The following is a 15,000-nucleotide window of genomic DNA, read 5'->3' as shown; positions in this document are numbered from 1 at the left end:
GCCAAACCTGCAGAGCCGCAGAGAGGAGACGAGAAGACAGGTGAGTGAAGGAGTAGAGAGAGAGAGGGAGGAGAGGCGGAGAGATGGAGGGAGGGAGGAGAGATGGAGATTTGCAGCGATGGAGGAAGAGAGATGTATAAGTAAGTATAAGTATAAGTGTATATACTCTTTTGATCATGTGAGGGAAATTTGGTTTCTGCATTTATCCCAATCGGTGAATTAGTGAAACACACTCTGCACACAGTGAACACACAGTGAGGTGAAGCACACACTAATCCCGGCACAGTGAGCTGCCTGCTACAGCGGCGCTCGGGGAGCAGTGAGGGGTTAGGTGCCTTGCTCAAGGTCACTTCAGCCGTGGATGTGGGCATCAGTGCAGGGAGAGCAGTGCTCAACCACTTCCCCCGCCCACATTTTTGCTACTGGGTCGGGGATCGAACCGGCAATCTTTCGGTTCCCGAAGCCCTAACCAGTAAGCCACGGCTGACCCTAAGGTGGGATTGAAGGAAGGGAGAGAAAGTGATAGAGAGATGGAGAGCGGAAAGTGTTAGAGGTATCGATGGTGGAAGGGAGTGTGGGGATTTCTTTTACCCAATGTAGATCGTAAGGGAGAGAGGGAGAGGGAGAGAGAAAGGGGGAGAGAGTGAGAGATAAAGAGATGGAAGGAGGTGGGGAGAGTGGGGCATTGAATCACGTGGAGATTCTTTAGACCAGGGGTCTCAAACACCCGGCCCGTGGGCCAAATCCGGCCCAATTCCGGCCCGCGACGTATGTCAAAATAATAATGTAATTATGCCCTTGAGGCTATTTTTAATTGCGACAAACAACGATACTGATTAAAATAGACGATAGATCCAAGTACGGTGACAAATCTCATTTGTAGCCTACTCTGCTCTACTACTATGTGCTAGACATCCAGAGCTTGATTCAAACCCAAAATCGCTGCGCAAAGTTTTCAGGAAATACTTGTATTACACACAAAGACGTGCATTTGTAATGACGCAGAAGCGATGCAGGCCATAGTTTTGCACAAATTGAAGCAGAAATAGGCCTACACCTAATGTTGAAAAACGTTCACGTGTGATGAAGTCTTAGGTAGGCTATGTTATTCACCTATTCTGATTCTGAAGGAGAATATCCTTTTGGAGATTATGATCGATCGCCTATTGACAGTGATAGTCACAGTGCGCCTGTGAATGGAGGTGCGTTTTTATGTATAATGACGGTGTCCACTAACCATACCATGCTTATTTCGACCCTCTGCCCAACATAGCTTGGAGGTTGCAGTGGTAATCGTGATGATAGTGTCCGTAATGGACGTGGTACAGACAGCAGGGCTAGTAGAAACGAACTATGCGAACTTCTGAATACTCAGATTACCCGAGATAGGAACTGATTTGACCAGAATACTTTATTGTAGGCCTTGTGGTTTAGTAATACATCACTAAACCATATACATCTTAGGTGTTGGTATTAGGTGTTTTCCTGTTAATTTGTTATGTGGGTAATATGAAAAAAAGGAAAGTAAACCTGCTCAAATATGTTCATCCAGTATTTACTGAAAGGTGCATAATTTGAGGTGCTTGCCATCCAGTGATGGGTACATTTACCCCCTTCATAAACTTTTGTTTAGACTCAAAGATTTTTACATTTACAGTAGGACTTTATCTCTGACCACTTTCAAGCCATGGCCTTTTGAAATTTTGATATAAAAATCCAATGGTATTGCTTTCTTAACCCTGGCGCCTAGTTTGCCAGGTTTAGAAAAGTTATGAGAGGAAAATATTTTTATTTGGTGTGAAACACACACATACCCGTTTTTATGCTTTTTGTTTGTTTTATAATTTGTATTAATATTTATTTTATCATTATTTTATTTATAAGCTAAGGTTGCTAGCACAGGTGTCTAAAACTAGATAAAAACACTTGCACTTTCTGTTTGCAGTTTTGTGTGGTATTTGAAAAAAAGAACATTGCATTTTCAGAAATAGCCAGCCCTCCAATCAGATGACGTTGGCAGAAGTGGCCCCCAGCTCATTTGAGTTTGAGACCCCTGCTTTAGACCCAAGGTTGTCTGACTGATTTAGAGTTGTGACATGTTCTCATATTTATATTGAGGCGGTAATGATGGAGGACCCTGTCTTTAAAAGTCAGAGCAGTACTCAAGTCAGCAGAGCAGTACTCAAGTCAGCAGAGCAGTGCTTCAGCAGAGCAGTGCTTTTGGGCTAAATCAAAGTCACTTGTCTTTTATCAAACAGAGAGAGATAGAATCAGGGCTTTTCTTTTAGAACTAATAATGAAGATAGTGTATCTCTTTTCACTCCCCCCTCCTCTCTTTCTCTTTCTCTTTCTCTTGCCTCACTCTCTCCGTCTCTATCCCTGTCACTGGCATCTGTCATCTGCTACTCCTATTTATTCTCTTATTTAATTAGAGTTGTTCCGATGGCAAATGATATATCCTCGTTTCCAAGCTTTCCTCAGTCCTACGAGACAAATCACTAAATCTGTCTGTCCAAACAATCTGAACAGCCACATTTAGTCTGTTATCAGATGAGCTCCACTCTGTCCTCCTCCTCTCCTCCAGATGGGAGATATATCAAAGAATAGGCTCTGTGTTTGCCAGAGGCTGTTTCCCCTCTGTCCTGTAGCTAGATAAGAGTAATAATAACCAGCACGGGCTATATTTGCCCCGGGTGTGTTGACCTGGTGCTACAGGGGGGTGGAACAGGGGCACTGCCCTGGCACTCGCCGTGTTCCGCTCAGGGGAGAGGAGAGAGCTGCACAGGGCACTCCATTCCACCCACAATAGGTTCATCTGGTGCTATTAGTGAAATGACAAGGAAGAGGTAGTTGATATGCCTTGTCATCTGCTTGATTACAAAACAAGGTAGTGCACTATAGATTATGTAGATTATATAGATGTGAACAAATATAAATGTGTTAGTGATTCTTAAACTTTAAAGGCATTAAAACAGTTAAATTCTTCATTAAGCTACACTTTATTTTTGTGGGTTTGTAGGCATCAGCAACACGATATCCCTCTCTTAAAATAATATTCCAAAGCATCTCGTTTAAGTAAATAACAATTGAAAATCCTGAGGTCCAATCTGTGTTGCAATCTAATTGCATGGCAACAGTCTCCCAGGGCTTTATTTCCATGGAGATCTCCATCGCTTAGTGATGCGGAGCCTTGTCTGGTGTGTTAAATTGTGTGAGACGCAAGGTCTGTGCCATTAATTAAAGCCTGAGGATGAATGTGTGTGTGTGTGTGTGTGTGTGTGTGTGTGTGTGTGTGTGTGTGTGTGGGTGTGTGTGCGCGTGCGTGCGTGTGTGCGTGGGTGTGTTTGTGTGTGTGTATGTATGCGTGATTGTGTGTGTGTGTGTGTGTGTGTGCATGCGTGTGTGCGTGGGTGTGTTTGTCTGTGTGTGTGCATGCGTGAGTGTGTGTGTGTGTGTATCACAGAGGGTGTAATGGGTGAGTGTTACACACTCTGACAGCCCGTTTTACACAGATCATATCCCTAAAGCAGACCTCTCATTTAGCTAGAGACCCGTCTCTTTTTTAAACCTTGTCTGGTTCAGGGTATATAGCAATTGGGTCTCATTTTCCTTTTCCTTGGCTATTGCATACAGCAGACAGACCGCATAGATTTCAAACTTACCACAGGTAAACTCATTTTGACCCATGTTATTTCAAAAACAACAGGAAAAATGGGATTGCATGGGATCTTTAAACCTTGCCTGGTACGGGGTACATAGTGGGTATTAAGGCTTTGACTCCGAACTTCGTTATTCAAATATAATTCGATTATTTTAAAAATTAAAGATATTCGAACGAATTTTAGGGATCTCTTAATATTCAAACCTGTAGCCTATGGAGATCATTTTTGTAAATGTATTTGGTTGTAAGCGTTGTTTTCAATTCGATTCGAGTTTTTTTTTTCCGCCTGGTGAAGTGAAATGGATGAGCTCATTAGCAAAGGCTATTATTGGTCATCTGGGCTCCTGTAGGTGACGTTAGCATCCTGGCTGGTTCATGCTTAGTGAGCTCCCACATAGACATAATAGACACTTTTATTTTAAACTTAACCTTCCTCTGATTTTAATCACCTCAGTTATCAATCAAAGCAAACAGGGAAAAGAAATGGCAACACAATCATGAAAAACACTCAAATAAATAAATGTGCAAATAAGTCTGAATGAAAAGCAGCACTGGTTGAAGGCTGGAAATATTAGTAAACAATAGTAAGATTAGGCTTCTTTACTGGTCTTTTACTGGTAAAAGGACTTGTAATTCAGCAGGTTTGAGAATCCTAACAACCTATGAGGTAGGGTGGGGTGTGTTAACCTCCTCATAAATCCACTGCACTGAACCACCCCTTCACAAAAACTTACAAATAGGAGTAAGTAGCCCTGTGGCTGTCTGTTAGCTGTTATTAGTTGGAGTTGTTATTTAGTAGTTGTGTTGTAGTGTGTGTGTGTGTGTGTGTCTGTCTGTGTGTGCGTGTGTGCATGCAAGCATGCACGTGTGAGTGTGTGCGTGTGTGAGTGTGTGCGTGAGTGAGTATGTGTGTGTGTATGTGTGTGTGTGTATGTGTGCGTGTGTGTGTGTGAGTGTGTGTGTGTGTGTTGTAGTGCATTAACTCTCTGACAGCAGCAGTGTCAAGGGTAATTACTCTGTGTGCTAATAGTGGCTTTGCTAGGCTGTGTGGGGATGTGGTGGTGGTAAACTGCAGGGTTTCTGTCGGCAGGCCTGACCAGCACCTCCTCCCTCCCTCAGTCCTGCGCTGTTACCAAGAGAAACAGACAGTCTAGCTGTGCTACCACGCTGCCACTCTGTTTTTAAATCAGGCTACCACTTAATTAGCGCCCTTTCTTGACGCTAATTGTCAACTCTGTGCTATTTCTCTTCCACACATACATACCCTATTTCTTTTAAAAGCTGATGCTGTGATTTAATGCTGAACTGCTATCAGTTACTGTACTGTGTAGTACATAGAGCTTAGTCAGTCTAAAGGCAGGACCAGAAACGGTGCATATTTGAAAGGATGTAGGCAAAAACGGGCATTTTAACCCTTAAAGGTGTATGGTGTGACAGGTTCATTGAATTCAACATAGAATTTTAGAACCTTGAATTGTTGCGGAACGGAATCTTATGTTAGAGTGTTCAAAAACCCACCCCTTTAAGGGCATTAAATATGCTGGAGCATCTCTCTGGTGTGCTCGTATGGAAAATGACTTCATCACTAACCAGAATCAGAATCATTATATCAACTAATTGAATTGATGTCAGTAATGGGGGTCAAACATGCTTGTGCATTTAACTAAATATTTACATCACAATAATTATATCACACCACGAAAAAAAGAGAGGAATAAGCAAAAATACAACATATCTTTTATGTGCCCTAAATGAAATGATTTTGAAACAAAGGATTGATTCTGTAAGTGGTAGGGATGACACAGTGTTTTTCATATCAGATTCATATCATCAGCTCTGCCATGTGATCCTCCAGATGGGAACGACTCAGATGCTCTACCAAGGGAAGGGAATAATCTGGCCTCTTGCTTTTTGTGTTTTATGAGGGTTTGAGGCTGTGGTTTACTGCCACACACACACACACACACACACACACACACACACATACATGCACACACACACACACACATCTGTGAGGAGCTCTGACACGTATGCATGTCTGAAGCAGGATGGCATGGACCCTTGTATCCTGGTAGGTGTTGACGCCTGTACGCTGTGCCCTTTTAATGCCAGCTCAGGGCTCTGCCCATGGGACACAGTTAAGGATGGAAAACAGGCTGCAGTGCCCATGTTTTGGTCCATGTGCCCATGGGGACCTGGGTTTGAGTCCGACCTGGGTAATTTCCCTGATCCCGGTCAGAGGTCAGATCCCAGGTCAGAGGTCAGGTCTTGTTTCCTTGGAGCTCTAGGGCTCTCCTTTAGGGTACAAGGTGGCAAGGGTGCACGGCAGGTCGAGGCCTTCGCGTGCCACAGAGAACCCAACCCTGTGGCGCACACTCAAATGGACAACAGGAAGACCCAATCACATCAAGCGCCTCACGCAACGCAACAGTGTGTGTCTGTGTGTGTGTGTGTGTGTGTGTGTGTGTGTGTGTGTGTGTGTGTGTGTGTGTGTGTGTGTGTGTGGGTTGTTGGGGGATAAACAGGCAAAAACAAATCCCGTCATCGTTGGGGCATTATGAGGGCAGTTAAGCTCGTCAGATCCTCTTTTTGCAATTAATGCGCTGGCTTTGACATTTGGCTGGCTGGCCCTCTCAAAGGCTTCCATTATGTAGGTCAGGCAGCGTGGTGACCGCTGCGTTAGAGCCAAACCAGCGCTCTCGGTGAGGAGAGAGTCGCCACTCCTTGCACAGGGAACAGGGGAGGGGACGAAAGGTGGGATAACACCCAAAAAGTTCACCACGCAGACTTTGTTTAGGGTTTTAAAATGTTTTTGTTTTTGTTTTTGTTTTTTTTCCGTCTTCTTTTTTCTCCTCTATCTGTTGGAAGAGGGGAGGGAGAGCTCAAGCTGGGATTGTCATACTTAATCCCTTTTTTGCTGTGTTTTGTGTTGTTTGTTGTGGTGGTAGGGGACATCGCCGCACTCCACAGAGGAACTCCGCTCTACGGGCAGCCATCTTGGTGGGGCGACGGTGACGCCGATGATGAGAACTCCTTCAAGCAGGAGACCAAGACATGTGGGAAGAAGCAGGAGAACTGTGGGATAGGTAGGAGTGTGTGTGTGTGTGTGTGCGCGTGTGTGTGTGTGCGTGTGTGTGTGCGTGTGTGTGTGTGTGATTTTTTTCACTGAACAAGCTGCATCAAGAGTCTGAATTGGCTATTTTTTTTGCTGAATTGGCAAAAAGCTTTCATATGGTCAGAGTTACCTGGGTCATATCTAACAGGCATATATGTGTGTTAAACTGCTTGTTATGGTCACATGATGGATGACCCTAAGAGCATATTCAGATTTGTTCAGACTTCATATATTCAAATCACATTTGTGTCAAATTCTGGACTTTCTTCTCTATGATGTACGTATATTGTACTGGAGGAGCTCACAACCAAACCTTGTGGAGCAAAAGGAGCGTGCTATTATTCTCAGGACAAATGTTAGGAAGGGTGGGAAGTGAAAAGTAGGCAGTTAACAGCTAACAGGCTCACAGCTTGACATAGACACACAGTATGGTGGCTATTTTTGCAAACTAGTTAGTATTCTTGGCACATTTTCAGTCCTTTTCATCCTCAAATTGACATTTCATTTTTAAAACTACGCCACTTCAACAGATTCATTAAGAATGCTTTACTATGGGCAAACTGGTTTACACTAGGGCATTCTGTAATGCAAATGAATGTCAAAAATAGGGAATACTTGTCATATTCTTAATGGAAACGGAGAGTATCAGGGACACCCCTCTCCATTTTCAAAAAACTCCTGAAGACCCAGCTCTTTAGAGAACATCTCCTCTCATAGCACCACTTACAACAAGTCTTGCTGAGCCTTGCACTTACCACCAGAGGTGGGAGTAAGTCACACATGTGCAAGTCACAAGCAAGTCTCAAGTCTTAACCTTCAAGTCACAAGCAAGTCCAAATTATTTTTTGTGACAGTCAAGCAAGTCAAGTCATAGCTTGGGTCAAGCAAGTCAAGTCATAGCCAAATCATTGAAATTCATGATGATTTACCCATGTTTTCATTTTAAAATAAGCTACAATAGGCTAGACTGCTGGAGTTTTATTTGTAACAAACAAATAGACATTGCATTCATTCAAGCCACATAGCCTACATCTGAACGGTTTATAGAATAAGATGAAATGTATACGAATAAAAATAAATGTATTTCAAGTAGACCTATTATAAAATAGCATATTATTGTTTGAATATGCCTTAAATATTAGGTAGCCTAGCTAATCAAGTCTATATCAAATCATGAAAATATATTCAAACAGTTCAAGTTACACCTGTCCTGACCTGTCACATCTCCAGGGAACCAATAATGTTGAAAAAGTGAACTAATCAATCAAACGCTACCGCCGACGTCGTTTTGACAAGCGCGACAGTTTTTAGGAGGGTTTAGGACCGTCAATGCTATGTCATATTATACATAAGCCTAACATGTGAAATAAGCTACTTTTCTATGCTGATTGCTGGCAGTTAGCTAGGCCTACTTGCTGTTGTTAGCCTACTACTAGGCTGTAACGTATGGAACAGGGACGTGTTTAAGAGGGAGGGAGAAAGAGAGGCGCTTACTTTAGGTTACATTGGCAACATTTTCGCTATATATCAAGATTAAACGTAGACAAGAAAATGTTTCACTTTGCCATTTCACACATTTTAACCTTTTAACTAAAAAGCATAATAGATTCAAAGCCAACTCTTAACATGCCTCAAATGTGACGTTAGGTTTCTAACACGACTAACGGATGAAAATCAACGTGGTGGTGGTTATATTTTGCACACTTGCAGAGTGCTGTTCATTTCTCCTTTGACTTGTCAGATACATCATCTGTGAAGCCAAACATTATTATGTTTTGGTATAAATGTAGAGCCTTCCATATTTGCAAGTTAGCCTACCTCCGTCTGTCTCATTTGATCTGGCACTTGCTGTTGGTCTGTCGCGTCACGTCACTTGGTACAATGACAGGTTCGAGTCCCCCATGTCTGCTTACCAGCCGTCTTGAACTGACACGTAACTGTTAAAAACAGCACTCACTGATGCACTTATTCTTACTGTACTCTACCGTTTTTTAATTGTCCTAAAAATGTTGAGAATTGCTTTAAAACTTAACTGTTTACCATGTTGTTAGTCGCTTTGGTTAAAAATGCGTTAGCCAAATGTAATGTAATGTAATGTATTTGGAATGTAGACCAAATTTCCATCAAGCATGAGTTCAAAAATATAGGTTACTCAGTTGAACTTATTAAGCACAGGAAATCCTTCCGATATGCATCAATACAAGCCTACCAAATATAGTTGCAAAGCACTAGTTTAAGTTTTCTGTCAAACCATGTTTTTCTATAAATCTAGCACATTTTCTATAGATATACATGTACATATGTCCATTTGTCTTTAATCAGTTTGTATTCATTCTCCCTCGGATGTAGAGTAAACAAATGTCATAGTACCAGTGTGTCTGTAATATGTATATTATATGCTCGCTCCGTGCAGACCGTCCTAATCCTAATCCCACGGCCCTTCTCAGAGGAGATGTCCTCTCTTCCCTGGTCTCTGTTGTGCACTGCTTATGCCTCAAACAGAGCCCAAACATTGGCTTTAGTGTCCATTCTCAGGCTTATCCCGTCTGAAACGGAAGGCCCGTTTGATTGTTGTTTGGCAGCGTTGGCGTTAGCGACGGGGCTCTTGGCGATCCCATTAACTTGTGTGGGGCTGGAGTAATGGGATTAGAGATTAGAGCAGCGGGTCTGGAGCCGCAGGACTCACACAGCACACCACAGCACAGCACAGAGGCTGACCTCTGACCTCAGGAAGTAAAACAGTCCCACTGAGCCAAGGCTGTTTGAAGAAGAAAATACTAAAAGGGAAAAGATTACGGAAGGGGTTTTAAAGTAAAACTTTCAACTTCAGCTTAGTAAAATTTGACCTCTTTGTAGTGACAGCTTTCAATCTTATTAGCAGATCAGTGTGTTGTTTTCTTATGATTACAAGCTTAAAACCCTAAAGAGAGTCTAAGATGCTGTTCACAAGATGACTGGGTAAGATAGAAGGCATCACAAATACCCACATTTCAAAGCCCAGTTGTGTATTTGTGAGGGTGACTTTGTTTTTGTGAATTATCATTGGAATAAGTGTAACCGCATAAACCTATTCTGTAGTGTGGTGCGGCTCTTTTAGCTCAGAGGACAGGACCCAAAAGGTCCACTGAGGTCATTGTTTACGGACCTTGATGCCTGTTCTATAAAAGCGTTCCAAGGGGACATTATTGGTTTCCTTTATTTATCTATTATTTGATCTGGTATCTCTGGTGCCCCGTACAGTCAGTATTGGGTGTCAGTGTTGATGATGCTTCTGTGACAGCAGAGGGCAGTGGCACTGTATATTCTTTTATTGTGTGTGTGTGTGTGTGTGTGTGTGTGTGTGTGTGTGTGTGTGTGTGTGTGTGTGTGTGTGTGTGAGTGTGACACAGAGTGTGAGGTGAGGGCTGGTAGTGGCAGGGTGGTTGTCATCTGTCGTGACAGGCAGTCCGTCCCCTCACAGAAAACGAAAAGGGTTGCGTAACACACGCACACACACACACGCTCACGCACGCGCGCGTGCGCACACACACACACACACACACACACACACACACACACACACACACACACACACACACACACACACACACACACCAGACACACACGCATACACACACACACACACACACACACACAAACACACACACACACACAGCCCCATGGCTAAAAACCCCCTCTGTCTAAGGACATAACCTTAGCTCATACAAAGCTGAAGTCCTGAGTTCTTCACAGCCGTACACAGAACACCCCAAACAAAAAAATAACAAAAATGGCCGTCAGCAGCAACATTAAGAGCTGTTTCTCTCCTTTGACAAGCATCCAGTGTGTCACCCGAGGGAAGAGGAGAGAGCAATAAAAACAGCCACCCGTGCCTTTACTGGGGGAAAAATGGAACCTGAAAGCATCCCTACCCTGGAGTGCCTCTTAATTCAATTCGCCGAAAACAGCTCACTCTCTGTTTTAAAGTAACACGCCACGTCCACCAGATGACCCCCCCACCATCACCCCTACCCCCACCCCCCACCCCCACTATGTGCATTTATCTTTCGGGGGTGGGGGGTTCAGGACACTGAATGGCATTGTCTGACAAGGCCTAGCATTCCTGCTCTGACAACGAGGACAAAGACTAAAGGAGAGAGAGAGAGATAGAGAGAGGAAGCTAATTCAGGGACATTTAAATTAATCCCACATTAGTTCCTCCAACACTTTTGATCTTGTAGCCTAGTGGCCAAAAAACATCCATCAGAATAACACAAACATCTATCCTACCACAACATCCATCATATCCTAGCTCTCCGTAGATCCCCTCCTAGTCCCCACCACACTAACTGTTTGGGGATATGTCGTTTTTTTTTCTTCTCCTTTTTTGTAGTTTGTAATCTAGCAGTGTGGGTCCCTCAGGCTATGCTAAATATGCTAACTAGCTGCTCACATGGGAAGGGGAGAATGGAGAGGCACCATGATCTCCACAGACGTGCTTTGAATAGGCTCCGCTGTAGTCCCCCACACACACACACACACACAGCACAAGCTTCCGCAGGGCATTGTCAACGCAAGGCTATAGGGTTTCACTTCTGCCACCGACCTCTGTCTGAAAGTAGAAGGTTCCGTCACTTAAGCCTTCTTAGTGAGTCTGACTTTGCTCCTGTCATGTGGATCTGTGTCCAGTCTGTTGTTCTGTTCCTGGACACACTCTGAGGTCAGTGTAAAGTGTTCACTCGGGGACTGAGCGTTTAGTGGTGGTTCGGAGAGGGAGCCTGTTGCTATCGATTAGCAGATTAGCATCATGTGCTTGTGTGTTACCTGGTCAGGGAGTTTGTTTTGGTCTTTTGCTCAAGATACCCATGATCTTCTGTGGGTTTGTTTGTTTGTGTGTGTGTGTGCGTGTGTATGTGTGATAAAGAGAGAGACAGAGAGAGAGAGAGAGAGTTTGTTGCAGGCTAGAGGACACATTGAAGAAGGGAGAGATGCCACTTTTCTGTTTTTATTTTCTCTGCATGTTCTCAAGTGTCGCTCATGTCCATGGCTCTGGCCGCTGTTGCTAAAGTTTCAGGTGTATGGCCACGTTCCTAATGGGTCAGGAGAGTCCGCTTTGCTTTTCTACACCATATATCACATGATGTGCCTGAAAGGGAAGCGATCCAGTATTCACAGAAAAAAAAGGAAGTCGAAATGTGATTTGTCACAACCTCCATATTACAGAGATTATTTGAGTAAGCTCTTTATTAAATACAGCTCTTTTTTAAATACAGCTCTTTATTAAATACAGGTCCAAGTGAATGAGGGGTCTGCGTCATAGTCTCTTCTCTTTTCTTTTAGAAGACAAGGATATGTGGTAATGGTCAGTTTAACTTCAGTCTGGCAGGTCATTGAGTCAGATGGATCTTTCTGTGGTTGTTTATTTATCTCTGTTCATCCAGTAAATGTTAATCTTTTTTTTCAGGCCTTTGAAGTTAAACTTGGTCTTTGAAGTGAAATGTCCTATCTAATATCCCTTTTAGATAGAAAAGTGAAGTGAAATGTCCTATCTAATATCCCTTTTTGGTAAAACTCAGACCACCATGAGGCTAATGTGCTTTGCCGAGAGTTTTAGGAGCAGCGTGTCCAAGCGAACGTCTCATTAATCATCATCTGAAGCTCATATCAACAGTGCCACCTGTTTCTGAGAAGTCATCGCTTATCGCTGCTGTCGGGTGGAAACCTTGTATGTCCAAATCAACTCGTTTTCAGGAAATTTAAAAAAAAAATGTGTATTGTGAACATATTTCAACATTGCGTTGTCAAAACAAAACAAAAAAAAAAGAAAGAAATATGGAGTTAGGAGGCTTCCACCCGACAGCAGCGACATGCTCTCACTCTCAATTGTCAATGTTTTATTCATGCGCATGTTGTCGAGATGCACTGGTCCACGTTTGGGTTAGTTTTCATGAGTCCCCAAACAAGAGTGCACTACCAGTGCAAAACAGATGGTCAGTTTTTCTTTTCTCTTACCCAAACCCACCATCAGTTCTTGAGGAGCCGCAGCTCTTCTCAGTCAGGCTATTATGGTCTAATTCCATTATATTATTAGTGGCGTTCAGGCCCAGAGGGATTTGACTGGCCAGCTCATTTAGTTCATGTCAACAGACACAGTTGGCTTTGTGACCACTCTTTCCTTTGAAGCTCTTTCAGAAGGTCAGTTTATGTGTGTGTGCGTGTGTGTTGTGTGTGTGCACATGTGTGTGTGTGTGTGTGTGTGCGTGTGCATATGTGTGTGCGCGCGCGTGTGTGTGTGATCTCTCCTTGTTATCTTCCCCCTGAGCTCAACTGACACGGTTTCAAACACAAAACTGCCCAAATCAGAGAGGGGAAGTCCGCTGATACCCGCACCAACCCACTCAGAGCCGTTGACCTTTGACTTCTTGACCTCTCGAGGCTAACCTCTCCAGTGTTCTCCTGTGTGTCCACAGAGAGCAGGGAAGGCAAGAAGGGTGAGAAGGAGAGGGCCAAGGAGAATGGCCTGGCTTCCCTCGGGACCGACCCCGGCGGCTACTTAGAGCTCGCCAGCAAGGAGGGCAGTGTGATGGCCAGCAACAACAACGGCAGCAGCAGCATCCACGAGGTCCCCACCAAAGACACCGAGGACTCGGCCGCGTCCGCCACCAACACGGCCGCCACGGCAGGCTCCTCTCAAGGCCACGCGTCCTTCACCATCGAGTTCGACGCCGGCTCGCCGGGGAAGGTCACCATCAAGGACCACGTGGCCGCCAAGCTCTCCGGCGGCGGCAGCGCCAGCGGTCGCGCCAAGAAGTCGGGGCCGACCGCCAAGGACCTGAGCACGCTGCAGGCGGCCATGATGGCGTCCGAGACCAAGGTGGCCGATTGGCTGGCCCAGAACGACCCGCCTCTGGTGCGGAGGGAGTCTGCCGAGGACGACAACAAGACCATCAACAGCGATGTGCCGGTCCACTTCCGGAGGCTGAAAGGTGAGGCCGGTCGACCCACTGGCTCCTCCCCCCCCACCCCTTGCTTACGTGCGCCTTCCTCCTCTTCCACCTCCTCTTCCTCCTCCTCTTCCTCCTCCTCCTCTTCGGGGTTTTTCCTGGCTCTGTCCCAAGCAGGGAGTTTGTGCATGCCAGAGGGTTTGAGTATGACAGTAGCAGCACATCCACCTGGACTCATCTCATGCATGAACTCCGAGCAAAACAAAACAAACACTTTTCAGCTCTTTCAGTTTTGCATCCTAAACCACAGCAGGGAGATGCACAAAACGAAAGCATGAGAGACTCTTAACACGGGGGCCGCCCGTGAATGCAGGAAAAACCCTACCTGCTCCTCTCCCTTCGCTTCCTCCTCTTCCTCCTCTTCCACCTCCTCCTCCTCCTCATCTTCCTCCTCCTCATCCTCCTCCCTACCGCCTTCGTAGACCTGGGAGTTTTCTCACCGGCTTAATAAGACTAGAGCGGTGACACACTCAAGGCATAATCAGTCAAGGGACAGGTGTGCAGTCCAGGTACACGTGTGACCTCAGGGCTGGGTCAGGTTTTGATTGGTCATGGTTTCGCTAATGTCCCTTACTGCCCCTTGCTGGCTTTGCCGGATGCTCTGGATGGATGGATGGTTCAGTGTGTCTCCTAAATGTCCAGGGATTAGCTATGGGACAGACAGCGTGGTACCCTTGCTAAACTGGCATCTTGTGTTATGGGACAGACAGCGTGGTACCCTTGCTAAACTGGCATCTTGTGTTGGTCTGTGTAACAGCACCTGCGGTCCGATGTGTCCACTGGATCTGAGCTAATGACAGTGGCATTCAGTGGCCTTCAGGGGAAGATTCACTTCAGTTTCCAGACCATTCAATACATCCTAGATGCACACAGTACATTATCCACACAGCACAGGGGAGATCACCTCCTGCTGTGTCTCATCTTCCCCTCCAGGCCAATCTGCACTCGTTTGCTTATGTCTGCTACAGCTCTAGGCCAATCTGCACTCGTTTGCTTATGTCTGCTACAGCTCTAGGCCTGTCTGCACTCGTTTGCTTATGTCTGCTAAAGCAAATCCCTTTTGTTGGAAAGCAAATCTTTGCACTGTGCTGGCTTTTCTTTCCGATGGTTCCTATCGGTGTGCTTAAGATATGCGCTGCTTTTTCCGCCGTCTCATGATAACAGAGGGATTTCCCTGAGCTCTGTGGGGGTGCGTGCGTGCGTGCGTGCGTGCGTGCATGCGTGCGTGCGTGCGTGCATGC

The 15,000-nt window shown here is 45.0% G+C and overlaps 1 protein-coding gene across 1 annotated transcript in view; it reads left to right on the top strand.

The window, feature by feature from the left end:
* Positions 1-15,000, top strand: part of cep170aa (centrosomal protein 170Aa) — a 71,661-nt gene that overhangs the window by 27,204 nt on the left and 29,457 nt on the right. The window contains 3 exon segments of the mRNA XM_048269384.1: positions 1-40; positions 6,610-6,747; positions 13,226-13,741. The exon segment at positions 1-40 is cut by the window's left edge and continues 135 nt beyond it. Of these exon segments, the coding sequence (XP_048125341.1) occupies positions 1-40; positions 6,610-6,747; positions 13,226-13,741 (694 nt within the window).

This window comes from Alosa alosa, chromosome 18 (genome assembly GCF_017589495.1).
Source record: "Alosa alosa isolate M-15738 ecotype Scorff River chromosome 18, AALO_Geno_1.1, whole genome shotgun sequence".
Taxonomy (NCBI): domain Eukaryota; kingdom Metazoa; phylum Chordata; class Actinopteri; order Clupeiformes; family Clupeidae; genus Alosa; species Alosa alosa.
Note: the sequence above shows the minus strand (reverse complement) of the source record. Positions and strands in the feature narration are given on the sequence as shown.